Source organism: Lactuca sativa, chromosome 5 (assembly GCF_002870075.4).
Source record: "Lactuca sativa cultivar Salinas chromosome 5, Lsat_Salinas_v11, whole genome shotgun sequence".
NCBI lineage: Eukaryota > Viridiplantae > Streptophyta > Magnoliopsida > Asterales > Asteraceae > Lactuca > Lactuca sativa.
The window spans coordinates 113,350,887-113,377,054 of NC_056627.2; the positions used below are offsets into that span (position 1 = coordinate 113,350,887).

A 26,168-nucleotide genomic window follows, 5' to 3' on the forward strand; every position below is an offset into this window, starting at 1 on the left:
TGATTGTTGCTTGTAGGATCTCAAAAATCGTTAGATTAAATCTTAATAACCATGATTTTATGTTTTAAACTATTTATTGTTAACTGATAGATGAAAATATATTTTCTATGTTCTAAATTGATTTTGATTATAAGATTCAATTCAATCAATCTTACGATCATGATCTTATAAAATAGAAAAACAATCCTACAATCAATGTTTTAGAAACCGATTTTTTAGTTGAACCGATATGGTGACCAGTTCCTGGTTCAACCGCTGGATCAATCGGTTTCTATATTTTCATATTTTTCTTATTTTCCTACACATAGATACATATGAATTTGATGTTTACAAGTTCGAACATTAAAAATACACATAAAAGTAAGTTGTAAAACCATAAGTTTTAGTGTTTTACATCAATCCATATACGTCAAAAAAAGTATAATACCGAAACAAAATATAGTTTTAGATGAATACAAACACATAAAAAACATTATAACATTTATCATATGTTTTTTATTAGAAAAAACTAAATAGATTTAAAAAAAAACCACCAAAGTTTATTACGTAAATGGTTTTTTTTTCATGTTATTTTATTCAATTTAACTGATTGTTTATTTTAACCGGCTCAAATGAGTTTTTCTAAAAACCGGCCGGTTCAATCCGATTCAGAAATCGACGTAAAACCGGTAATAATTGAACGCTCCCTCCCCCGGTTCACGGTCCAACCGGTTTGACCGGCCGATTTAAACCGATTTTTAAAACACTATCTACAATTAACTGAGTGGTTAAGTGATAGATGGAAATATTTTTTTTATGTTTTAAACGTTTGTTTAATTTTACTCATTTTCATATAGAAAATTGGTTTTTCTCTAATAAATCTATTTTTTAATTAAAAAAAAGTAATACACCAATGATCCCTATGATTTGGGGTAGTTTGCACGTTTGGTCCTTAACTTATTTTTTTAACTCGGAAGGTCTCTACTGTTTGTTTTCGTTGCGCGCTTGGTCCGTGTCTTATATAAAAAGACTATTTTACTCTTGATTTTTTAATTTATTTAAATAAACATATCGTCAACCCCACTTCCACCTCATATTATCTTACCTTATCTACACCATCTTATTTAAATAAATAAAGAAATTAATGGTAAAATAGTTTTTTTAGGTAATACAAAGACCAAAATGCAATAAAAAGATACCTGAGTTAACAAATAAGTCAGGACTAAACATACAGATTAACCCGAACAATAGGGACACTAGTGTAATTTACTCTTACAAAAAAGGGTCCGACTCTGGTCCCTCTCTTACTCAAGCGTTTGCTTGTCTCTCGCATCCTCCTCTCCCCTTCCCTCCGTCGTCTGCTTCTGCTGCCGCACTCATCATTTCCCTCCGTCCCCCTGTCCCCACATCCCCGGTCTGCTCCTCCTCCCCTATCCGGTTTGCTGCTCCCATACAAGAAGACCAGCAGCAAAGGTATGTGGTTTATATTTGATTCACCGTATTGAAGGGAAATTGGGTATTTCTCGTAATTAACCGGTTCTTATTCATGGATTGATTGCTGTTGTATGTGTTAGTGAATATGAAATAGATAGAAATTTACAATTGTTTTGAAGATTTGGTTAGTCGAATTTGGAATAGCTACATCGATCAGCGTTCGACCTTACTCTTTCATGTCTTTGTTAGGGGGACTAAGAGTAAGTCCTTAGTCCCCAATACTTGAGCTGCAAGTCGTGACATGAGGTTTTAGTGAAGATAATGAGTAGCAGACTTCAAAACCCATTTGTTGGGGCAGCTTTCCAATCCTCCTTAAAGCCAAGAAACTTGAACAGTTTGGGTTATCACGGAAACAAATTTCCCAGAAAATCTCGGTACGATATCATTCCACGTGCCAAGAAAAACGACTGGATATCTCACGGGATTAGGTTTTCACAATCATGCGGGGAAAATGTTGAGATTTTATGGAAGAATATAGGATTAAGAAGTGGGTTTGTGGTGAAATCCGTGAAAGAGCCTTTCACTAGAAGCAAAGCTATAGTTAGGTCATTATCCACAGTCTGGGAGGAAGGTTTGCTTCTATTCCGGTGTTCTGTTTTCTGTGCTGTGATATCTGGGGTGTGCTTGTTGTTATGGTACAGTCAACTTAAAGCCAAGACATTAATAGAATCAAAGCTTTTGCCTTCAGTTTGCACAGCATTAAGCGATTATATCCAACGTGACCTTCATTTCGGTAAAGTTCGAAGTGTTTCTCCTTTGAGCATTACATTGGAGTCATGCTCGATTGGGCCTCACAAGGAAGAGTTCTCTTGTGGTGAGGTCCCGACTCTAAAATTACGTTTTCACCCCTTTTCAAGTTTGAGAACTGGAAAGATTGTAATTGATGCAGTTGTGTCTAATCCCACATTGTTGGTTGCTCAAAAGAGAAACTATTCGTGGTTAGGGATACCCTTTACAGATGGCGTTCTTCAGAAGCATTTGTCAACTGAAGAAGGTATTGATAATCGTACAAAAATCAGAAGAATTGCTCGAGAGCAAACTGCAGCCCGGATGGATGAAGAAAGAGATGATGCAGCTCGAGAGGCTGCTCAAATGGGGTATATTGTTTCCAATAGAGGATCTAATGTGTTAGAAGGTGTTGATGTTTTGAAGAAGAATACTGTAAATTCATTAGTTTTTTCTGTGGATGAGAAACTTCGTTGGCAGGATCATCACTGCATGGATGCGGGTGTAGAGTATGATATGAAACATGCCGATTTGGAAAAATCTTTTGGTGTAAATATACCTATTGCAGGGGTGAAATTCTGGTCGCGAATTATACCTGGATCTTTAAGGCGTAAGCTTAAGAGAAGGAAGGCTAATGGGGGAGATATGCTTGTTGCTGGTATAGCAGCCAAAAAAAGAATTTTGGAGCACAGTGCATCTGCAGCACATGCATACTTCCTGGATCCTATTCCTAGCCTAGTTCACAAAAAGGATGAGAATCCCAATATTAAACTAGATGCTCTTGATTCGTCTGACAAGCCTGCAGAACATTTCGGAACCAAATCTCTACTGAAAGGTAACTGCTCAACCCCTCTTTTATTATTTCGATAGACTGCTGTCTGACAAAATGATGCCCAACTCGAGGAAATGAAAGGAAAACATAAATGATGCTGAGTTTGTAAAAGCCTCACTTCCATGAATTTCTCTATTATGCCATATCATGGTTTTTGCATCAAGTGAAAACATATATAGCTTACGATATTAATTCCTGTTCGTATTATGTCAATGAAAAGAAATCACACGTAATATATTTGCTGAATGATAACTGCTAAATTATTATTATTTATTTTTGAGTTAATGGACTTAATCGGGTAAGCTATATATGGGTGTTTCTATATGACTTAATGCAGAAAGAACAAGTTAATAGAGAAAGTCAGGGAAAGGAGAAGTCCTAACTTTTTACAAGTTTTCTCTCTTTCATTTTTTTCTTCCATTCCCCAAGTTATCAGATAGTGGGAAAAAAGTATTAAGTAACAGGGCCAAAATTGTTTTGAAGCTAATCAAGTGAAGTATCTTCCTCTTGTGATGTTGGTAAAACAGAATGTTTTGTTATATAATAATATAATCATGATGAATGTAGATGAAAAGAGGGGCATGGGAGATCTGTGGTCAAACCTGGTTGTTGGTTCCATTGAAAAGATTAAGTCAGAGGTTGTCCCAAAAGTTGAAGGTATTGTTGTTGAACTTATGGAAGGGGGGGCTAATGGCGAAAAAGCAGCAGGAACTGAGAAGATGCTTCCTGTTATTCTGGATTCTGTCCATTTTAAAGGTGGAACATTACTGTTGCTTGCATATGGTGACAATGAGCCCAGGTAAATCTCAAGATGTGAATGCCCTTCTGTTAGTCGTAAGTCTTAAGCTTATGTGGGTTGGGTTGGGTATTTTACAGAGAAATGGAGAATGCTTGTGGACATGTGAAGTTCCAAAATAATTACAGTCGTATCCATGTGCAACTGAGTGGTAACTGTAAGATGTGGCAATCGGAGCCGGATGTAACATCAGAAGATGGTGGCTGGCTGTCTACAGATGTTTTTGTTGATACAGTCGAGCAAAAATGGCATGCCAATCTCAAAGTCGTCAGTCTTTTTGTTCCGGTAAGGTATTGCTTTGCTTCATAGAAAATATATTTCCATTTTTTTTTTTTGGCTAAAAACTTGTGCTAAATCTGTTTCTTTCGTTTTTTTCTGCACTGCAGCTATTCGAAAGGATTTTAGAAATTCCTATTGCATGGTATGAAGGAAGAGCTAGTGGTGAGGTGATTCCCTCTTGACACTGTTTCTTGTATTCTCTAGTTTTAGAAATAGCAACATACTTCCATTTATACTTTCTGTTACATCATTGTACTTTCAATTTTTTTTCTTAATACTTTGATAAATCTACTTTAATTATTATAGCAAATTGCTTTCTATTTGGATGAAAGTACATTATGTAGTCCTTTTAGATATTCCTCTTACTTTTTTTTTTTTTTTTTTTTTTTTTTTTTTTTTTTGAGATTGAACAAGGGAGCAAACATAGGTACTGTTTCTTGTATTGTGTGGGTTTATTTGTATATTGGTGGGATGATAAGGGGTTTATTTGTATGCAGGTTCACATTTGCATGTCACAAGGAGAAAGTTTCCCGAATCTTCATGGGCAGCTTGATGTGACAGGGTTGGCTTTTCAAATATCCGATGCACCATCTTCATTTTCTGTATGTCCCATTTTTACAATTTATAACTACAATTTCATCATAATTACCTTTGTTTGATAAGCATTCCCCTCCCCTTTTGTAGGATATATCTGCAAGCTTGTGTTTTCGGGCTCAACGAATATTTTTACACAATGCGAGTGGTTGGTTTGGCAAGGTTCCTCTAGAAGCTTCTGGAGATTTCGGAATTGAACCAGAGGAAGGAGAATTTCACCTTATGTGTCAGGTTCCTTCTGTGGAAGTAAATGCCCTGATGAAAAGTTTTAAAATGAAACCTCTATTGTTTCCGGTATGTATGTTCCTTTTGAGTAAGCTAATCTTATTATTCTACAGATTTCCAAATGCGTCCTATCTCTGTGGTTGCAGTTGGCAGGATCAGTGACAGCTGTTTTCAACTGTCAAGGCCCTTTGGATGCTCCAGTATTTGTGGGAAGTGGGCTGGTTTCAAGAAAGTTATCTAGTTCGGTTGCTGATGTTCCTACATCACCTGCCTATGAGGCAATCATGAAGAATAAAGAGGCTGGTGCAGTGGCAGCATTTGACAGGGTTCCATTCTCTTATGTATCAGCCAATTTTACTTTCAATACTGATAATTGTGTAAGTTGCTCATACTTTTTTCTTGTTAAATCATTGAGAATTAAAAATCATGTTTCATACAACATAGAACAAACATTTTGCAGGTTGCAGATTTATATGGAATTAGAGCAAATCTTGTAGATGGTGGTGAGATTCGTGGGGCAGGAAATGCATGGATTTGTCCAGAGGTACTTATCGCTTGTTGATAATGCATCATCTTCTCTATCTTAGCATGTAATGCATTTCATATTGTTTGTGTACACTTAATGTAAGTACCTGTGGCTGTTCCCTTCTGTTGTCTTCAGTTTTGTCATCGTTTATGGCTTCAGATCATTACTTTTATCGTCAACTTCTCTGTTTTAAGGTCTTATTCATTGATACTGGTGGAAAATGAAATTCTATATTGGCTCCATGATCCGATCTTGGATTTTCTATTTTTTTTTACAGGGCGAGGAAGATGACACAGCAATGGATGTGAACTTTTCTGGGAATCTATGCTTTGATAAAATCATGGATCAGTATGTTCCTGGTTATAATCATCTTGTACCCTTCAAGTTAGGGGATTTGAATGGAGAAACAAAACTCTCTGGCTCATTGCTCAAACCGTAAGACTTCAACCACATCTAATTTTTTTAAGCAGAAAGTAACTAAAGAAACAAACATCAATCTCATTCGATTATCGTTTTTTTTTCTTATATTGTAGGAGATTTGATATTAAGTGGACTGCACCAAAAGCCGAAGGATCATTTGGAGATGCTCGAGGAGACATCATTATATCGCATGAAAGCATCACCATCAGTTCTTCATCCATTGCTTTTGAGTTGTTTACAAAAGTTCAAACATCTTACCCTCACGAAAACTGGCAAAATATAAGAGAGTTTGATGCCACGCCTGCTGTAATTATTGAAGGAGTGGAGTTGGATTTACGTATGAGGGGCTTTGAATTTTTTAACTTGGTTTCCTCATATGCATTTGATTCTCTAAGGCCGATTCATCTAAAAGCAACCGGAAGAATCAAGTTTCAAGGAAAAGTTGTTAAGCCTGTTATTAGCATTTCAGATGAACAACAAACAAATACAAATGGTGAGAAGACCAAGGTGTCAAAGATTCTTGCTGGTGATGTTTCAATCACGGGTCTTAAACTAAATCAGTTGATGCTAGCACCTCAGTTAGCTGGAGTGCTCAACATCTCACGTGCGTGTATTAAGGTCTGTCTGTCTCTACCTTTTACTTTTTTTCCCTATCAAGTCCTGCTGTATTGGTAAAGTGGCTGAATGGGTAATGATGTCTGTCTGTATCCATAAGGTCTGTTTTTAGACTGAATAAACCATCTGAAGGTTAGGAGACTGAATGACCATTTTTACTTGTACATTCCAAGTTCCAACAAACAGTTTTTCATAATCTTCATCCATCAATTTCAATGTGAGAGAATTTGGGAGGGAAAAAGAACATGGTTAGTGCCTTCATACACTGATCCATGTTTTTGGGTTAAGTAAAACAGAAACAGCCGTGTATAGCTGTCCATATTAAGTGCTTAACCCATTAAGCCCTTTAAGAAAAAAGGAAACATTCCCTAAGTTGGAATTAATAGGGACAAGCTTATTTTTCCCAACTTGTCTATTAAGTCAAAAGGAAGCATCCATACATAGCTTACCCCTTTAAATGCAAACAAAACATCATTCATCCCATCCCACATGCATTTTGGTTGAATGATGTAGTAACTGTAACTACATGATTAACTTTGGTTAGGGCGAATAATAAAATAAATAAGCTTTAAATTCTGAAATGAATGCAGTTGGATGCAACTGGCAGGCCAGATGAAAGTCTTGCAGTTGAAGTGATTGGATCCATTGGTGAGGAGAATGCAATTGGGAACATGTTGTCATTTTCTCTTCAGAAGGGGCAGTTAAGGGCCAATGTTTGCTATCAGCCTTTTCACTCGGCCAGTCTAGAGGTACTTACTGCTCTTCTCTTCTGTGCACCTATTTGATAATTTGATCTGAATCACCAATAACTGTAAATAATTATCACCATCTCGTAACTTATTTGTTTGAATTACCGCTTAAGATAAAAGAGATAATGCCTTACGATTGCCTCTACTAGTTTGAGATAAAAGGTTTTGCTGGATTTTGCTTATCGTATAACTTGTCCAACATTTGTGTAACAAGGTTCGTCATTTACCACTTGATGAGTTGGAGCTGGCATCACTTAGAGGAACATTACAAAGGGTAAGCTCATTTCTCTTTACCTTGATCCAATGCACCTGTAAGCATTTCTATGTTTCTTGTTGACTTAAGGGAGACCTAATATGGACAGGACTTAATCATCCGGTGACCTGTATATGAGTGTTTCTTTTTGACTGAATGCAGAAAGAATGACTTAATAGAGAGAAAATCAGCAAAATAAGAAACTAGTTGCTACTTTCGGAGGAATTATCCTTTTTCTTTTTGGTTGTTTTTAGTGGTCAATTTCATTCCCTTATTGTATGTCTAGTCAACAGTGAACACTTAGTAGAGAATGGTTGGAGGTAATTGCGACTTGTGAGGCACATTAAGATTAGGTGACCTGAGTTGGGTTTTCTTGGTAAATTGTGTTTTAACTTTTAAGTGGTTTGTTTGTTCCTTTTGTTTCAGGCAGAAGTGCAACTTAATTTCCAGAAAAGAAGGGGCCATGGAATCTTATCTCTGTTACATCCAAAGTTCAGCGGCGTGTTAGGCGAAGCTCTTGACTTGGCTGCTAGATGGAGCGGGGATGTTGTTAGTACTTTAGTTAAACCAGATCTTTTGTTTCAAATAATAATGTGTTCCTTTTCATAGTTTAATGTTAGTTTGGACTTTATTGAAACTGTTCAGATAACTGTTGAGAAGGCTGTTTTGGAACAAAGCAATAGCCAGTATGAACTTCAAGGGGAATACGTGTTGCCCGGGTCACGAGCTGGAAAAGAAACAGGAAAAGGGAACTTACTAAGAAGAGCATTGGCTGGCCATTTAGGAAGTGTGATATCTTCTATGGGTCGCTGGAGAATGAGGCTTGAGGTTCCACGTGCTGAAATTGCTGAGATGCTTCCACTTGCTAGGCTTGTTTCCCGAAGTACCGATCCAGCTCTTCAGTTTAGATCAAAGGTTGGCCTTGGTTAACTTTTAGTCTATCATTATCATTTATCATGTGTCCCTGTCCCATCCAAACCCAAAAAGGTATCGTCTAAATCAAATGTCTATGCAAAACACATGAATGAATCCTAATCCTGTTCCTATACCATAAGAGAAGAGAAGAGGAGGATTGAATCGATCTAGATGTTGTAAATAGGGATTTTCTATTCCATTACTATCAACCAATTTGCATTGCAGGATCTTTTTATGCGAAGTATACAGTCGGTGGGGGTTGATGCTGAAAGTCTCCAGAAGCTTCTTGAGGTAATCATTTCATTTGCAACCAGATTGAGTAATTTACTTCCAAAAATTCCTATTACCATATGTCACCGTTCACTCACTCACTCCTCTGTCGTCTCCGGATCTTGATTAGTTGATGAACACAACACAACACAACATACTTGTACTTTTAAATTTTAATACGTGATGTTTCTTTTTTATCATCAACATTTATGCTTCGAATGCTGTATGTATTTAATGGAGTTTTACAGGAAATTCGTGGGCACGCTACCCCATCAGATGAAGTTATTCTGGAAGAACTAAACCTTCCAGGTCTGGCCGAGCTTAAAGGCCGTTGGCGTGGATCTCTAGATGCAAGTGGCGGAGGCAATGGTGACACAATGGTATATTTATTTACCTTCCATTCCATCTAACTAAATGTTTTTTAATAAATATTTACTTGTGGAAAAATAAACGAGGGCAAATTTTACATAATATGTGTAAATATATAGTTACTGATTACCAAGTTTTAGTTTGTGTAGTCTAGGGGTATATGATTTTAGGTATATAATAATGGTGATTACCTGTTTAATTATGTTGGTGCTTATTATATTTATGTATCATCTTTTTTCAGGCAGATTTTGATTTTCAAGGAGAGGAATGGGAATGGGGAAGCTACAAAACTCAGCGTGTCCAAGCAGCGGGGGCATACAGCAACGATGACGGTTTGCGGCTGGAGAAGATGTTGATTCAAAGAGACAAGGCCACAATCCATGCAGACGGAACTTTATTGGGCCCAAAAACCAATCTGCATTTCGCCGTCCTAAATTTCCCTGTTAGTCTTGTCCCCACACTCGTACAGGTTCTAGAATCTTCCGCCAATGAAGCTGTCCATTCATTGCGCCAACTTTTAGCACCCATAAAAGGAATCCTTCACATGGAAGGTGATCTAAGAGGAAGTCTTGCAAAACCCGAATGCGATGTACAAGTAAGACTCCTCGATGGTGCCATTGGTGGCATTGATCTTGGGAGGGCTGAAGTTGTCGCCTCTTTGACTTCAACTAGTCGCTTTTTGTTCAATGCTAAGTTTGAACCCATTATACAAAATGGTCATGTGCATATTCAAGGGAGTGTCCCCGTCAGTTTCGTTCAAAATGATGAAGACACTCATTCTCTTGAAAAGGATAAAAATGAAGGGACCTGGTCTTCTTCTGCTTCTGCTTGGGGCGCCAAAGGGAAAAATGATGATAAGAAAGCATCTTGGAATGAAGAGGGTTGGGATACTCAGTTGGCCGAGAGTCTTAAAGGTTTGAATTGGAACGTGCTGGATGCTGGTGAAGTTAGGGTTGATGCTGATGTCAAAGATGGTGGCATGATGTTGCTAACTGCATTGTCTCCTTATGCTAATTGGCTCAATGGAAGTGCCGAAGTTATGCTTCAGGTTTCTCATCTCTTTCACTTCTATATGCATACTGTTGCTCTACCCATTTTCACAATTCATCTAGTGTAAATAATATACAGAATATGAAACCATAATTCATTTTAGGACCAAAAAATACAATATTCATTTTCCTGGTAACATGTTTAACCGCTTACAACATGGTTGCTTACTGTAAAAAAAAAGTGAACTATTGTTTGCTTAAGTTTGGTAAAAAGTGAAACATCGTTGCATAAATTGGTAAAAAAAACTCATAAACAAACATTTATGGAATGAAACATGGTTGCATATTTCGGTCCTGGTTACAACATAATCCTATTTTGGTCCTAGATTGTATATTTTGTCTAAAAACCCACTTTGCTGCATAAATGCACACTTACCCCTTCTGAAAAAATCTTGTGTCTGAAAATATGAAAACATTCTTTGTTGAAATGTAAGCATCCCTGACATAGTTTGGCAGCTGATGATTATATATATATATGTCTTTTGAACATTTAAAAAACCATTTTTATGCTTTTCCCGGTGTTGCAAAAGAGCAAAATACAGAAAAGCGCAAGGTAACGATTTAGCCATTCAACTATTGTTATAACAGACAGCCAAATCGATCAAATGGTGAAGGCCTCCTTTCAGTATTTTGCTCTTTTTCAAAACCAACCAGAAAAAAAATGGTTAAAAAATTATTATGGTTTAATCACTTGAGAAATTCAAATTAGTTAAGTGACTAATTCTATGTGTTTGTGTGGATAAATAGGTGAGAGGTACGGTTGAACAACCAATGGTGGATGGATCAGCATCCTTTCACAGGGCAACGATATCTTCACCCATACTTCGGAAACCACTTACAAACTTTGGGGGCATAATTATCATGGATTCTAATAGGTTATGCATCAGATCTTTGGAAAGCAGAGTAAGCAGAAAAGGGAAGCTCTCGGTGAAAGGCAACCTACCCCTCAGGACAACCGAAGCATCACTTTCTGATAAAATCGACTTGAAATGTGAAGTCTTAGAAGTACGAGCAAAGAATATCTTAAGGTGTGTGTGTTTTGTTTTCATAATTCATCTAAGTCACGCACCCACTCACAAGGGTAAAATGGTCATTTACTAAGTGTCTATCTATCTATCTCATTCACAGTGGTCAGGTGGATACTCAGCTACAGATAATGGGGTCTATATTGCAACCCAACATTTCTGGGAACATCAAATTGAGCCATGGAGAAGCTTATCTACCTCATGAAAAGGGTGGAGGAGCTGCTAATGCTATAAACCGAGAAGCATCGGAGAATTCAAGCATGCCAAATGGTGGATACAATCAAGTGGTTGCTTCAAAATATGTCTCACGTTTCTTAAATTTGAAACCCGCAACTTCAGATACCCCATTTCAGTTTCAGCAGCAACCTTCAGGTCTGTGTCTGTCTGAAACCCTTCTTTATATTCCAGTATTTGTTCAGCTTTCTTCTTGTTATTTGAAGTAAAAAAAAAATACACACAATAAATACACTAAGGCCTTGTTTCTTTGTTTTATCCCATTAAGTTAAAGCTGTCTGGAGAAAAAGAGATAGCGCCAGTGGTGTTTGACTAGTGGTATATGAGTAAACCATGGAAATTGTAGAAAGTTAGTTAGGAGTTAATGGGGAAAGCCTCTTTTCTTTGTGCAGTGAGTCAAAAGAGACTCTCTTTCTCTCATTATTGACTTACAGGAGAATTAATTAAGTTAAGTTGATCTTTATTCTTTGTGCATTAAGTCCAACATAACATAACAGAAGAGAAGAGTGATATATAATATAAGCAACCCCACCCTTGGGATTCTGATTGATTGATGTGAACTCAAGTCAAGGGGAGAAGAAAGAATTGCAAGTTTTTGTCCCACTGAACTGAACAGAACACTTGGTGTTGATATTACAGGTAAAGAGGGTGAAGCTGGAAAGGGAATGGGGCAATTAAATAATAATAATAATAATAGTAAACCAAAGTTTGATATTCGGCTGACGGATTTGAAGCTGGTTCTTGGTCCAGAGTTGAGGATAGTTTATCCTTTAATTCTGAATTTTGCTGTCAGTGGTGAGCTTGAATTGAATGGTGTCGCTCACCCCAACTTACTAAAACCCAAAGGCACCTTAATGTTCGAGAACGGCGATGTCAATCTTGTCGCAACACAGGTTATCAGACTCTCACTCTCACTCTCATCTTTCTTAATTTCTTCAGTTGGGTGTCTGTGTTTTTCTTAAATGCAATAAATAGCAACATACTTCCAGGCATTTGTTAATTAAATAATCCTACTTTCTACTTTGAAAAATCTAGTCATCCCACTTTTCACTACTATAATTTAATTGGGTGGGTTTCTCAAAAGTATAATAATGTCCTAATTTGGTGGTTTTTTAAAGGACAATGCCTTAATAGGAGAAATTTTTTTTATTAATGATAGTACACTGCTGAGTGCTGTGCTGTAATAGAAGTAGAAAGAATAATTTGTTTATTGTAAATCCTTGCTATTTGAAAAGTCTACCAAGTTATAGCAATGTCATCGAAACACTAGGCAAATTTCACTGCAATAATGGAGTCTGTTTTAAGAATAGAGTATCGTAATAAGAATAAATTGAAAGCACAATGCTAAAATGCAATGAAGCAAATCCAATGAGAGAAATGGAAGTAGGATGTTATACATATAATCCAGAAACTAAATGAAAGTATGTTTATGTTTCTTGCATTTAATGGGCCCTTTCTTGATAATAATCTGTTATATATATATATATATATATATATATATATATATATATATATATATATATATATATATATATATATATATATATATATATATATATATATATATATATATATATATATATATATATATATATATATATATATCCTTGGTATGTATATAGGTGAGGCTTAAGCGGGAGCATCTGAATATAGCGAAATTTGAAGCTGATAATGGATTGGATCCGATGTTGGACTTGGCTTTGGTGGGATCAGAATGGCAATTCAGGATTCAAAGCCGAGCAACTAAATGGCAGGACAATTTGGTTGTGACATCCACACGATCAGTGGAACAAGAAGTTCGCTCGCCCTCTGAGGTAGGTAGAAGTAGAACTAGAAGTAAAATAAATAAATATTCTTATTAGCAATTAAAGTTAAGTTGTACTTATATGAATTTGGTATTTGTAGGCGGCCAGAGTGTTTGAAAGTCAACTGGCGGAGTCCATCTTAGAAGGGGACGGTCAACTTGCATTAAAAAAGCTTGCAACGGCGACACTGGAGACTCTAATGCCGAGAATAGAAGGGAAGGGGGAATTTGGACATGCCAGATGGAGGCTTGTGTATGCACCACAAATCCCCAGCTTGCTTTCTGTTGATCCAACTGTTGATCCCCTAAAATCAATAGCCAGCAATATCTCCTTTGGTACAGAGGTGGAAGTCCAGTTGGGGAAACGCCTTCAGGTTCACATCACATTTAATTTTCATTTTCTATTCCGTGAAATGAAATCAAATTCAAATTCAAATTGTGTGTATTGCATTGGCAATGGCAGGCATCTGTGGTGAGACAGATGAAGGATTCAGAGATGGCAATGCAATGGACGTTGATTTACCAGCTTACAAGCAGATTGCGTGTCCTTCTACAGTCCGCCCCATCCAAGCGTATGCTTTTTGAATACTCCACTACATCACAAGACTGAATCTGCATTCACTACTGCAGGCCAGGCTGGCAGTCTCCTTAGGTTAGGGATAGCTCATTTTTTTTCCCCTTGCTTTCATTCTTTGCTTTGTTGCGTCCCTCCCTCACCAATACGTACATGATTGAAAAGAGAGATCTCAAGTGTAAAAAATGTGTAAATATGACACGACATTATTGTTATTATTGCTATATATGTAGTGCAAATCAAATTATGCCATCACAATCCAAATAGCAACGCATTTTTAACAAAGCATGCATGCAAAAACACAACACAATTTGTATAGGGGTGAGCAAAACCGAACCCGGAAATCGAAAAACCGACGAAACCGAAACCAAATCTAAACCGTCGGTTTTGGGTTTAGATTTCTTAAAACCGAAAAATTCGGTTTGGGTTCGGTTTTGTAAATATAAGAAACCTAGCAAAACCTAACCCAACCAAATTTTATGAAATACAATATATATATATATATATATATATATATATATATATATATATATATATATATATATATATATATATATATATATATATATATATATATATATATATATATATATCAAGGTTGTAAAAAACGCTCGACGTTAACTAGTCGGTGGACTGGGGTCAAGGGATTAATCGGCTAGGCGGATATTTATCGGGGACCATTAATTGCTAATTTATTGGCATTCAAAAAATTTTATATGACTAATATCATATCAAAGTTCGTAAATCCCACTAATATGATAACAAAATAGGTTAATATGATTAATACAACACCAATCATGCCTCATATCAAATGTATCTGTTAGGCATGCTGAGTATTACCGTTTGTCCACCATACTTAAACATGGCATTGTCTGAGTATGGTCGACTGTCCACCATACTTAGGCATGCTGAGTATGGTTGTATGTCGACCATACATTTCTAGTCCACCATATTTAAGCTTAATTTACTCCACCATACTAAAATATGGTCTGGTCTGTTCGTTGTACTGATATGTTTTATCATTTGGTTCTTTTCTCAACAACGTATAAAAAGTTTAAATGAAAAAGGAACATTAAAATAGTTTTTAATGTATAAAAATATATTAAAAAAGTTGTTCATATATATTTATTATATTTATATGTATTTTGTACATATAAATGTTTTTCTATGTAGTTATTTAATAATATTAATAATAACAAATTTAAAAAATAATATTTTTGAGTTTCAATAAAATAATTAAAATAAAAATAAAATAAAGACTTTTCGTATTTTTAATCTGTTTAAAAAATAGTCCCAATTTAATTTCTTGCCGGCTAAACCCAAAAAAAAGCGTTCATTGAATGTAACATTTTACAGTTTTAGGATCTTTTTATAAAAAAAAGAGAAGTTAATTCAGAATTATTTTGTAAATTGGCTCAAAGAATAGGGACTTTTTTGGAAATTTCTATTTTCTTAAATATTTACTTTTAAAGCTCATTTCATTTCTTATAAACAAAACAAAACACAACTTTTTTTTGACGGATTCCAAATCTTTAGGGTGCGTTTAGTTGCGGAAAAATTGACCATTTTCCGGAAAAATTTTCAAAGAAAAATGAGAATTTTGAAAACGCGTTTAGTTCGTTTATTTTTCTAAATTTTTCACGGAAAATGAATATTTTCCGTTTTCTAAAATTACAAAGAAGTTGAAATTTTTTGGAAAACTGATAATCATTGTTTTCCACATTTTTCTAATTCCAAAATTTTTCTATAAACACACACCCACTCCACCCCATCCACCTCTACCTACCTCCACCTTAACACCCCCACCCATACACACACACATACATACCCACCCCCTCACACACACACCCACCCGCACACACACACACACACCTACCACCCACACACACACCTACCCACAAACACACACACACATACATACCCACACACACACCCACCCACCCACACACACATACACATACATACCCACCCACCCACACCCATCCACCCACAAACACACACACACACACATACATACCCACCCCCACACACATCCACCCGCACACACACACCAACCCACAAACACACACACACATATCCACCCATACACACCCGCACACACACATACATACTCACCCACACACCCACACACAAACTCACACCTACCTCCACCCCCACCCTCACAGACACACACACACACAAACCTACACCTACCCCCACACACACACTCGCACCCCCACCCACCCAACACCACCACGGCAATCACCGACCTACCATCACTACCACCACCACCGCTGCCGCCACCAACACCACTGACACAATTGCCGCCGCCACCACCATCGCCTGTCATCACCACCACCGCCGACGACCTGCTACCGTCACCGCACCCACCCATACCCTACCACTGTACTGTTTTTTAAAAATGAAAACCGATAGAAAAATACACATTTAAACACGTTTTCTAATTTTCTAAAACTGAAAATGAAAAATGAATAAGTTTAACTAAATGCGTTTTCATAATTTTTCAATGAAAAATGAAAACGGAAAACGAAAATTGAAAAGGGAAAACCAAAAACGAAAAATGAAAATTGTTTTTCCGTAACTAAACGCATCCTTAACATTCCAGTTCTATCATATTCAAAAAAGGATCCTTGGACAAATTTCATAAATACAACTACCTACTATTGCAATTTCTTTGTCCATTGATCACCAAACCCTAATATATTCCAATTCCTTTTATAAATTTCATTCCTTCTAAAAAGACCATTAACAAAGGAAACAATGATGAGAAAGACTATCGAAAATTGTACTTGAAAAACCTAACTATCATTTTGCATGAAAAAAGAATAAACAACAATGAAGAATATAAATGTGCCAAAACTTGAGTTTCCATTGTTGCCATCATCATCATCATCATCATCATCATCACCATCCTTATCTCCCTACTTTCTTCTTCAAGACATAAACACTTAAAATTGTACAACATCCATCAAAGAGCATCATCTACTTTCATTCACTACTACAGATAATGACAGAAAGCTAAAAAATAAAAAAACAGATGAAAGGAGTCACTTGAGTTCCACCACCCAACCCATCTTGTCCTCGGTCAGACCCATCTGTAGCTGGGTCAGTGCGGTGTAGAGTTGTTGTGACACAAGTCCTACACCACTGCTCCCATACGACACACTGCAATTCAATTAATAATTACAAAATTTAGTGATGGAAATAATAATAACTGGTTTCAATTTTGACCAAGAGTTGACCGATCACCTTTTGCCAAGATAAGTTATGCTGCCAACAGGGGATACGACGACTGCAGTTCCAGTACAAAAAACCTCATCCGCATCAAGCAACTCATCTACAGTCACTGCTTTTTCCTCAACCTGCAGAATATTTTATTCAGGGTTAAAAAAGATATTTAGTTAAAGAAACAAATCATTCTAGCTATGATTTAGGCAGTAGGCTCAATCTGATTTGATTTTGTTTCTTTTTATTTATTCCACAGCACCGAACAAAATACAACAATCATTTTGATTTCACAACTCATATCTCCATCAACACTTGCAAGGTGACTGACATATATGGAAGTCTATATCACCATTTCTACATACCCAGTCTTCTACTTGCAATGCCACATCATCAATGTTATGTTATTTGGCTTCCATACATTATACAATTACAAAATATTAATACTAAAATAGAATGCTTGGTTTATGATAAAATTAAAATAACAAAGTTTTTATAATAAACATATTAACAGTTTAACAGAAATACTTTGATAACTCAAATTTATAAATTTTAATGTCTACGGTGTTTAAAGGTTTCTTTTATACTTTTATTAGATGAATTGTTTTTATTATTAAATAATATGTTTTATTAGTATAGTAAACTAACAAATTATTATATTAACGTTAAGATATGAATGAATAATATGTAATATAAATTATAAAGTAGTTAATGTAAAAATGGTATGTAGAAGGTATGAGTAGCTTAAATGAAAGGATTTTGCCATAGAATATGAAAAGAACAGTAGAGTAGAGTAGTGAGAGAGTGTACCTGGAATCCTTGGGTAAGAGCCACATCGATTATGCTCTTTCGTGTAATACCAGGAAGGATGGTTCCTTTTATGGCAGGAGTAGATATAATGTTGCCCTGTTATGTTATGTTATGTAAACACAATATCAATCACATCTACTTTTACTCAAAAATGAAATACCCTTTTTTTTTACTAACCTATTACCAACTATTCTTGTTTAAGACTAAAAAAAAAAAATAATCCCTGCCCTTCATATAAAACTTAAATAAATGCCCATATCCTTTTGTTTAGAGAGATATATAACTTAATTGAGGTATTTGAATATTAGTTAGTATCTAAAATGCCCCTAAATAAAAACAAATACATGAATCTTCAGGAAATTTTGTAATGATTTACTAAAGAGGAAGACGGTTAACTTGACCTAGAAGTTATTTATCATGCAACAAACTATTACCAAAAAATAACATTATGCAAACTAAAAGCTTAAACCAGAAGGAAAAAAATCAATTAAAATATTAACGAGATAACAAACAGAACTAGGAAGAAAATAAAACGTAGGTGACATAGATGATGTTGATATACCTTTACAACGAACACATTACAAGAGGAAACCTCTTCCAAATACTTCTTGTGCACACTATCAAGATACAAAACATCAGAATATCCTTTCGCTTTTGCAGCACTTTGAGCCTTAAGAACCTACAAAACATATTAGTAAAACATTAAAAATTAGTTAAGGGAAGGGGTGTGCAAAATAACTGAAGCCGCACCAAAAAAACAACCATTTGTTTTATAAAAACTATAGGATAAGTTTAAGCATTTGGTTTAAATCTGGAAATAAAGACCGAAGCATATCATATCACTTCCTTTTTGTAAATTGTAGCATATGTTAAGTTCCTTGATTAATTATATCAGGTATTTTGAGTCTTCATTTCATTCCAGTTATATATATATATATATATATATATATATATATATATATATATATATATATATATATATAAGTTGCTAGAATGTATTTTGCTATTGCCTACTATATAGTGTAAAATCAAATAAAGATGCAGAGCTAAGGTTAAGGTTACCGCAGCATAGTTTCCTATAGTCTTTACACCTCCAGTACCCCCAGGTGTTGCTCGATGCATTTCGGTCTCAACAATCAAGTTTATTGGTGACAAACCTTCCTGCAATCGGATATAATAATAATAGTAATAATACAAAATATCAATAACATGAAAGCAAAGCAACTCTTATATAATACTAGGAAGTAGGAAGAGAGACTGCAAATTTGAAATCATGATTGAAGAGCTTTCAAGTTTCAACAAATGAGATGAATCTTGTATTTGATCAAAGAATGCATAATATATATATGCATTCTCACTCATCATTGATAAATCTCAAATCTGAATGCGATGTGTGTATTCTAGAGATAGGAGGAATAAGGGTAAAGTGTAAACCTTGAAATAGTTACCAACAGGAGAAACATAAATCAGAAAAGTATACTCAGGAGCTGGTGCAAGACCAAGTACACTTCCACTTCCCATAAGCAATGGCCTTATGTATAGCGAGCCTTTACCAGGAGGTGGTATCTAACAAAAAAAAAAACATTTGTCATTCAAAGTCATAAAAAAAAAAAAAAAAGTAAAAAATATATTTAGGTCCAATACAAACCCATCTTTCATTTGCCAAAACTGTGGCCTTAACGGCTTCAACAAACTGAGCAACAGAAGGAGAAGGCATGCACATTCGCTCCGCCCCCATCATCATCCTTGTCCCATTTTCTTGAGGGCGAAACAGTAAAATATTACCATCTGCCTTCCGATATGCTTTCAGACCTTCAAATAACCCCTGAGGGAAACTTGGGTGTTTTAATATAAATTATAATTGTTTCCAATAAATAAAGCAGATCAGATTCATAACCAAGAAATGACACCTGTCCATAGTTAAGAACTCCAGCTGATGGGCTTATCTCAATGTTCCCAAAGGGCACTAATTCCCCTTCACAGAAACTCTCACCTCGCGAGCATTTCATGGTGTACATATAATCAGTATGCACCAGTCCAAATCCAAGTGAATCCCAATCAAGGTCAACCGATTCTTTTTCAGTGCTGAATTAAACAACACCAGTTAATAACATTTAAACAACTACTCCTACTCTTACTTAGCATGCTTAAATTAAAGAGATACAAAAGTAAGGAAAAAAAAATGAAGACATGAGACTCTACTATAATCTAGTATTGTTAATAACTAATAAGTTATAACCACCCAGCACTTCTTATGAAAGGTATTAATGAATGTAGTAACTATTTATTTTGGTATAATGTGTCTCATGAGGTAGCTACTACTTTAAACTTCAATAGGTTCACAATATTTAGTAGGTGATATGAAATATCTCCTACCTACATATACTATCAATAATTTCATTTGCTTAAAGGGTTTGGATAATCTAAATGCTACACCATTTTTCCCTCTGTATTTATTTATCATGGCAATACAGATGGGTGCAATCACAGAAAATGATCTTTTTCATCATAATCATATGAACAATTTAGTAGGCTTCATACATAGCAGCTGATCCGTGTGTTCTAACAACTTTTCAGACAACAAACCTTTGTACATAGATATAAGAAAAGTAGGGTAAATTCACAGTTTTATTAAACAGTTCACTTCAAGTAACTACAGAATCAAATCATCTGCTGTCGACAGCTGGGGAGGGCTTTGATAGCTTTGTGTCCTTAGCGAATGTAACCTTTTATAACCTAATGTCCTTTATATGTTCAATCAACATTGCGTAATTACGTATAAGAAATAAAACGGCCTGAATTGACAAAAAAAAATAATAATAACAGGGAGCAGCTACCTGATTGTCGTGCCAATTCCAGAAGCAGATGCATTCAGACTGCCGAAAGCAGTTCTTAGACAAGGAAAGCGCACCTGAACTGGAAGCTGCGTCCGTCATAGTCAAGAAAAAATAAAGTTCATTAGGATCTATAATAGTAAAACCCAAAAGAATGACATTATCATAAGTAACATCATCAGCTGTGCATTTGATAGATTACTAGGATTGTCATTATAGAAGTTTGCAAACAAAAACTCAAACATGACAAGACATTACAAAATTACCTTTTTGAGAGTACGTGACAAAAAGAGATGAGTAGGATTCCGAAATGGGGATAGAAGGGTGCCATCGGCGGCGTTTCGGTGAGGAAGGCGACCGGTGGTGGCGTTTGAGAAGCAGGCGGCGCTCTCCATCTCTCTCTCTCTCTCGGTGACTACTGCGAGTCTTTGACCGTCAAGAGTACTAATCTGCCCTATTACAAAATTAATCCAACACTAAAAAAAGACTGAAAAAATGAATATTTTATTTTTTTGGTCAGCAGAAGAGGCGCTCGCTAGCAGCCTCACACGCTAACACATAGGTTGTGTTTGTTTTTTTAAAAAATCCTCTTCTAACCTCTTAGTGTTGCGCGACGTAGCATACACGCAACACTTTTAAATTCGCAGCAGTTTGATTTTTAGAAAGTTTCGGGCTCAAAAACCTCTTCCCGTCCTCTTCCCCACAGAGCATTGGACTTGCCTCTTCTCACCACTTCTAAACCTAATAACAAAAAAAAAGACACAAACAAAAGCATAGCCGCAACTCCTTCGTTCTCTCTTGGCGTCGAAGCTGTTGAAGACCGGAAGAAATCCCGTTGCCAGTCGCCGCTCGCTGCTGCTGCTCGCCGGTCGCTACTGGTGGTCGCCGATTTCGCTGCCCCATCCATTTGCCTTCGTCTTCAACATCACATCAACATGTTATTTTTTTTTTCCTGATATCTTAATTGACTACCTAAATATAAAGAATTTGTGAAATAAGCTTTGAAAGTGTGAAATAAAATTGAAGAGAGAAGCTGTGAAATAAGCTTTGAAATTGTGAAATAACTTTGAAATTTTGAATTATTTATTTTTCTGAACCTTTGAAACTGTAAAATAAGATTGAAGAAAAAGATGATAATTTCATGATTTTAATGGTTTCATAAGGGCATAATTGGCTTTTTTTTAACAGATCCACCATAGAGAGAAGTTTGTGTTTTGTTATAATTCTAGCAGTTAGAGATATTAGAGCCATAAATTGAGTTAAAATTCAGCTTTAGTGCTTTGTTATAATTCTAGGAGTTTGTGTTTTGTTCTTTAATTAGAGATGATTTATGTTTAGGTTCGTGAATTTTTGTGTTGAATTGTTATGAATGTTGAGTAAAATCATAATCCTTGCTGAAATCATATACTTATATGCTGAAATCATAAACTCATATGCTAGTTTATATGCTGAAATCATTAGCTCAAATGTTTTTTTTTAACTTATTTGTTGAATTGTTATCACTTGTATTTCTTGAATGGAGATCAAGTTTATGCTTATTTGCAAGTTTGTGCTTAAATTGTTGAATATGCTAAACGTATTTGTGGATTATGTTGAAATATGATTAATCTTTTTTGCTAAAGTATGTATTCTATATTTTTTTGTTATTAGCAATGGGAGATGTTTATACATGGACCAATGAGCAAACAAAATGCTTATTGCTCACTTGTATTGAAGAAGTACAAACCGTGGGTAGAAAAGGTTTGAGTTTGCACAAACAATCATGGCACAAGTTAGGAACAACCATTAAGGAAAAGTATGACGTGGATTTGAATCAACGACAATTAAAAAACGCCTATGATAACCTTAAAGCCAAATACACAGGATGGTTATACTTAAAAAACAAAACTGGAAACCTTTACAATCCACAAACAAATACTTTTAACTTAACAAATGAGGAGTGGGAGGACTTTAAATAGGTATATACACACACACACATATTTATATGTATTTTGTTTATATAGTTGCCAATTCTTATATTACTTTTGTTACATTGATTGCGTTTAGGGACATCCGAAAGCCGCTTCTTTGAAAACCGTCCTATTATTGTTTCCAGAGCTTTGTGCATAACTCTTTGATGGAAACAGTGCATCTGGTAATCTCAGTTATGCCACATCCCAAACACCATCGGGACATGGATCATCTTCTTTCCATGTCGCACCACTACATCTTATGGACGCCCCTTCTATTAACATAGATGGGGATGATTTCTTTTCCAATCATACTAGTGATCATTTTACTCAACCTTCACCTTCTGCTGCTTCACCTTCTGGTAACCCCAACAAAAGGGCTAAACCCTCAACTCCTAGACCTCGAGCTCCTAGTGCCTCACCTGATCCACCTTCTTCTGCCTCACCTAAAGCTTCTATTATTGCTGATGATTTAGCACTGGAGATGCAAAAAGCTCTACGCCATTTGACTCAAGGGCCAACAATTCCCCAATGTTTAGAGAAGCTTGAGTTGCTCGAGTTAGACCCAATAGACCCTCTACGATTTGCTGCGTATCACATTTTTGGAGGGACCATGAATATGAGAGAGATGTGGGTAAATTTGCCTAATGATCCACGAATATTAAGAGGATGGATCGAGATGACAGCTACAAGTTTGAGAGTTTTAAAGGATGGAAAGATCGTTCGTTAATTTTATATGTTTTAGTTGTTTAGGTTTTAATTGCATGTTTTGGAACTATATGGTTATGTTTTTTGGTTATTTGCTACTTGAATGTTATTTTTAGTATTTGGTACTTGAGATTTATGTTATGTTATTTGGTACTTGAAAATTATGTTATGTTTTTTTGGTACTTGAGATTTATGTTATGTTTTTTGGCACTTGAAATTTATTTTATATTTTTTTTGTACTTGAGATTTATGTTATGTTTTTATCTTATGTTATGTTATGTTTTGTTGATTAATAGGTTTGTAATGGATCACGACAAAAAGATACTACTCATAATTCTTATGTACTTGTACGTCCGCTACTTTTGGAAGAGGGGTGTCAAACGAGTGCGGGACAACGATTCGAAAATGACGGGACATGAATTTACGTTAGAGTTACTTCACCGTAATCCTCTACAATGTCTTGAAGTGCTACGCATGTCCCGTGAATCATTTGTTTGGCTATGTGCTCATTTTAGAGTAAACTACACTTTAAAGGATAGCAAACATGTGTCGGTTGAGGAGAAGATGGTTATGTTTTTGATGATGATCAGTCATAACCAACGTTATGTGATTATCAAGCGGAGATTTCAACACTCAAAGCAAACAATTCATAAGTTTTTTCATGAAGTGTTGGAAAAAATGTTGCTTTTCGCACATGACATTATAGTGCCAACTTCTTTTAATCCGAATCCAAACATTCCGGGACATAATAGGAGGCTACGACGGGTGTTCAAGGGAGCAGTTGGTGCACTTGATGGCACTTTGATACATGCTGTTGTCCCTGCAAACAAACGGGATTTATATAGATGTGGGGGAAAAGGAGATTGTTACCAAAACGTATTGGCAATATGTGACTTCAACATGATGTTTACGTTTGTTGTGGCCGGTTGGGAAGGGATAGCACACGATTCTAGAATTTTATCAGAAGCATTAGCAAATCCACATGCACCATTCCCGCTCCCACCACCAGGTAAATTTATGGTTATTTAAATAGTTTTATCTTAGCTTGAAAAATAAATGACTTTTTTTTTTGCTTTTTTACAGATAAATATTATCTTTGTGATGCCGCCTATGTAAACATTCGAGGTTTTATGGCACCGTACCGTAATGTAAGGTATTGGCTTGGAGATTTCCGTCGAAGACGTGCATTAACGAATAAAGAAAAATTTATGTAATGACCCATTTTTCACGTCCAAAAATTTCATTTTTCAATTAATATTTAGTAAAATCATTTGCAAATAAACATTGTCCGATCGAACCATTTCATAAACATATACTATGTCTGAAAACCAAAACATGTGAACTATCAAAATATCAGAGTATGAATCCCAGAACAATCCCATGAATGTGGAAAAACAGTGTGTGTGTATGATGTGCCGCTACCGCGTCGGTTCCTTCCCCTTCGACGAAGAGGTACCTGAAACCAAAACTGTAAACGGTAAGCACGAAGCTTAGTGAGTTCCCCCATCGTACCACATAACATACATACTGCCAGGCTATTCTGGGGTGCCTTACTACCCGGTGTGACCATTCTGGGGTGCCGACTACCCGTGCGGCCATTCTGGGGTGCCGTCCTACCCTTGTCAAGCCATTATGGGGTGCTGACCACCCATCGGTCCTATCAACCAAACTCGGGGACTATTCCCCTCCTACTACCACTATCACATATAACATATCAGGCTAGCATATAAACATATCATCACATACTGTCAGACATATCTGGGGAGTCTGACCTACCCTTCGGTCCTAACAACCGAACTATACTACTATCACATGTAACATATCCTGCCAGCATATAACATATCAGGTAGTAGCAAACCTAGATGATATCACAAAGACGATCATCTAACATACAATTCCTACTGGTGGGTCGGCATTGTGCCCGTAGACCCACTGCTACTGGAAGGTAACTCACCTCAAAGTAGCTGTTGATTTAGGCGGGAACTGATTGTCTACTGTTGCTGCTGCTGTTCCGGAAGTCCTCCGGCTATAATTCCCACAAAAAATTCAGTCAAACACTACTAGCTGAACTTAGGGTAAAATGACCATTTTACCCTTGACCAGGTCAAAGTACAAGTCAAAGTCAACTTCCAGTTGACCCTACTCGCCGAGTTGGCTTGCCAACTCGTCGAGTCCCGTCCCATTCGATTGTCATTAATCTCGACCCTACTCGTCGAGTTAGGCATTGACTCGACGAGTTCTCCTTTTAACTGATGACCAAAAGTCCTTCATCCTACTCGCCGAGTTGTATGAACAACTCGTCGAGTTTATCTTCATCCGATGAACACCCTATGTTGAGACTCGCCGAGTTATATGAACAACTCGCCAAGTCTGTTCTTGAGGTAAGAAGATTGCCTTGGACTCGCCGAGTCAGGGCATTGACTCGCGGAGTCTCTCCTCGGATGAGTCTGACTTCCGACTCACTGAGTCCACCCATGACTCACTGCTACTCAGCATACACGCAAAAAAGGGGAAAATCAGGGACTCGCGACTCGACTCGCCGAGTCGCATGCATGCAAAAACTGTATACTCGATTTTGCTTGAATCCAGTGCATGCCATTTATAGATATGGGTTCCTAGGGTTGATTTTACACGTAAAGCTTCCAACTTTACGTGCATGCATGCTCAAACAAGTGATTTAAGGACTTTTATGGGGTTAGAAGTGTAGATCTAGGCTTGTTCAATATCCCGGCTCTACTCGGCGAGTTGGGCCTACAACTCACCGAGTTCAAGGCTAAAAATGTAAATTACTTAGATAGGTCATACGTACCAGGAACCAGGTGCTACAATTTAACCATGCACACGCAAAACTTCGGAATGTCATTGAGCGGGCTTTTGGTGTCTTGAAAGCACGATTCCCTATATTGAAGAGGAT

The 26,168-nt window shown here is 36.4% G+C and overlaps 3 protein-coding genes across 3 annotated transcripts; 2 read left to right on the forward strand and 1 right to left on the reverse strand.

Moving 5' to 3' along the window:
• Nucleotides 1-1,277: 1,277 nt before the first annotated feature.
• Nucleotides 1,278-13,986, forward strand: LOC111911662 (protein TIC236, chloroplastic). The gene is made up of 24 exons (XM_023907412.3): nucleotides 1,278-1,452; nucleotides 1,554-3,034; nucleotides 3,599-3,830; nucleotides 3,908-4,112; nucleotides 4,214-4,273; nucleotides 4,604-4,708; nucleotides 4,791-4,994; nucleotides 5,072-5,302; nucleotides 5,386-5,469; nucleotides 5,729-5,886; nucleotides 5,985-6,489; nucleotides 7,077-7,235; nucleotides 7,450-7,509; nucleotides 7,915-8,037; nucleotides 8,134-8,403; nucleotides 8,629-8,694; nucleotides 8,922-9,053; nucleotides 9,284-10,090; nucleotides 10,839-11,119; nucleotides 11,220-11,488; nucleotides 11,990-12,243; nucleotides 12,973-13,164; nucleotides 13,256-13,528; nucleotides 13,618-13,986. The coding sequence occupies exons 2-24, from the start codon at nucleotides 1,735-1,737 to the stop codon at nucleotides 13,762-13,764; spliced, it is 6,117 nt and encodes a 2,038-aa protein (XP_023763180.1). The 5' UTR covers nucleotides 1,278-1,452; nucleotides 1,554-1,734; the 3' UTR covers nucleotides 13,765-13,986.
• Nucleotides 13,987-16,577: 2,591 nt separating this feature from the next.
• LOC111911663 (branched-chain amino acid aminotransferase 2, chloroplastic) lies at nucleotides 16,578-21,065 on the reverse strand. Its single transcript, XM_023907414.3, has 10 exons — nucleotides 20,864-21,065; nucleotides 20,601-20,686; nucleotides 19,674-19,848; nucleotides 19,412-19,588; nucleotides 19,198-19,329; nucleotides 18,826-18,924; nucleotides 18,326-18,442; nucleotides 17,764-17,859; nucleotides 16,978-17,090; nucleotides 16,578-16,893 (listed from the first exon to the last, which is right to left on the reverse strand). The coding sequence occupies exons 1-10, from the start codon at nucleotides 20,990-20,992 to the stop codon at nucleotides 16,776-16,778; spliced, it is 1,242 nt and encodes a 413-aa protein (XP_023763182.1). The 5' UTR covers nucleotides 20,993-21,065; the 3' UTR covers nucleotides 16,578-16,775.
• A 2,594-nt stretch (nucleotides 21,066-23,659) lies between these two features.
• LOC111911657 (uncharacterized) lies at nucleotides 23,660-24,468 on the forward strand. Its single transcript, XM_023907408.1, has 2 exons — nucleotides 23,660-24,263; nucleotides 24,338-24,468. Exons 1-2 carry the CDS (start codon nucleotides 23,660-23,662, stop codon nucleotides 24,466-24,468), a joined length of 735 nt encoding a protein of 244 aa, XP_023763176.1.
• Nucleotides 24,469-26,168: the final 1,700 nt, after the last annotated feature.

What these genes read in the sequence shown, in the direction of transcription:
- LOC111911657 (XM_023907408.1), top strand. Translation starts at nt 23,660, where the DNA reads ATGACGGGACATGAATTTACGTTAGAGTTACTTCACCGTAATCCTCTA. An exon ending in ATTCCCGCTCCCACCACCAG is followed by an intron (nt 24,264 to 24,337) that starts GTAAATTTATGG and finishes GCTTTTTTACAG; the next exon opens with ATAAATATTATCTTTGTGAT.
- LOC111911662 (XM_023907412.3), top strand. Translation starts at nt 1,735, where the DNA reads ATGAGTAGCAGACTTCAAAACCCATTTGTTGGGGCAGCTTTCCAATCC. An exon ending in CGAGCAAAGAATATCTTAAG is followed by an intron (nt 11,120 to 11,219) that starts GTGTGTGTGTTT and finishes TCTCATTCACAG; the next exon opens with TGGTCAGGTGGATACTCAGC. An exon ending in AGTTGGGGAAACGCCTTCAG is followed by an intron (nt 13,529 to 13,617) that starts GTTCACATCACA and finishes TGGCAATGGCAG; the next exon opens with GCATCTGTGGTGAGACAGAT.
- LOC111911663 (XM_023907414.3), bottom strand. Translation starts at nt 20,992, where the DNA reads ATGGAGAGCGCCGCCTGCTTCTCAAACGCCACCACCGGTCGCCTTCCT. An exon ending in CTATAGGAAACTATGCTGCG is followed by an intron (nt 18,443 to 18,825) that starts GTAACCTTAACC and finishes TATGTTTTGTAG; the next exon opens with GTTCTTAAGGCTCAAAGTGC. An exon ending in ATAACTTATCTTGGCAAAAG is followed by an intron (nt 16,894 to 16,977) that starts GTGATCGGTCAA and finishes ATTGAATTGCAG; the next exon opens with TGTGTCGTATGGGAGCAGTG.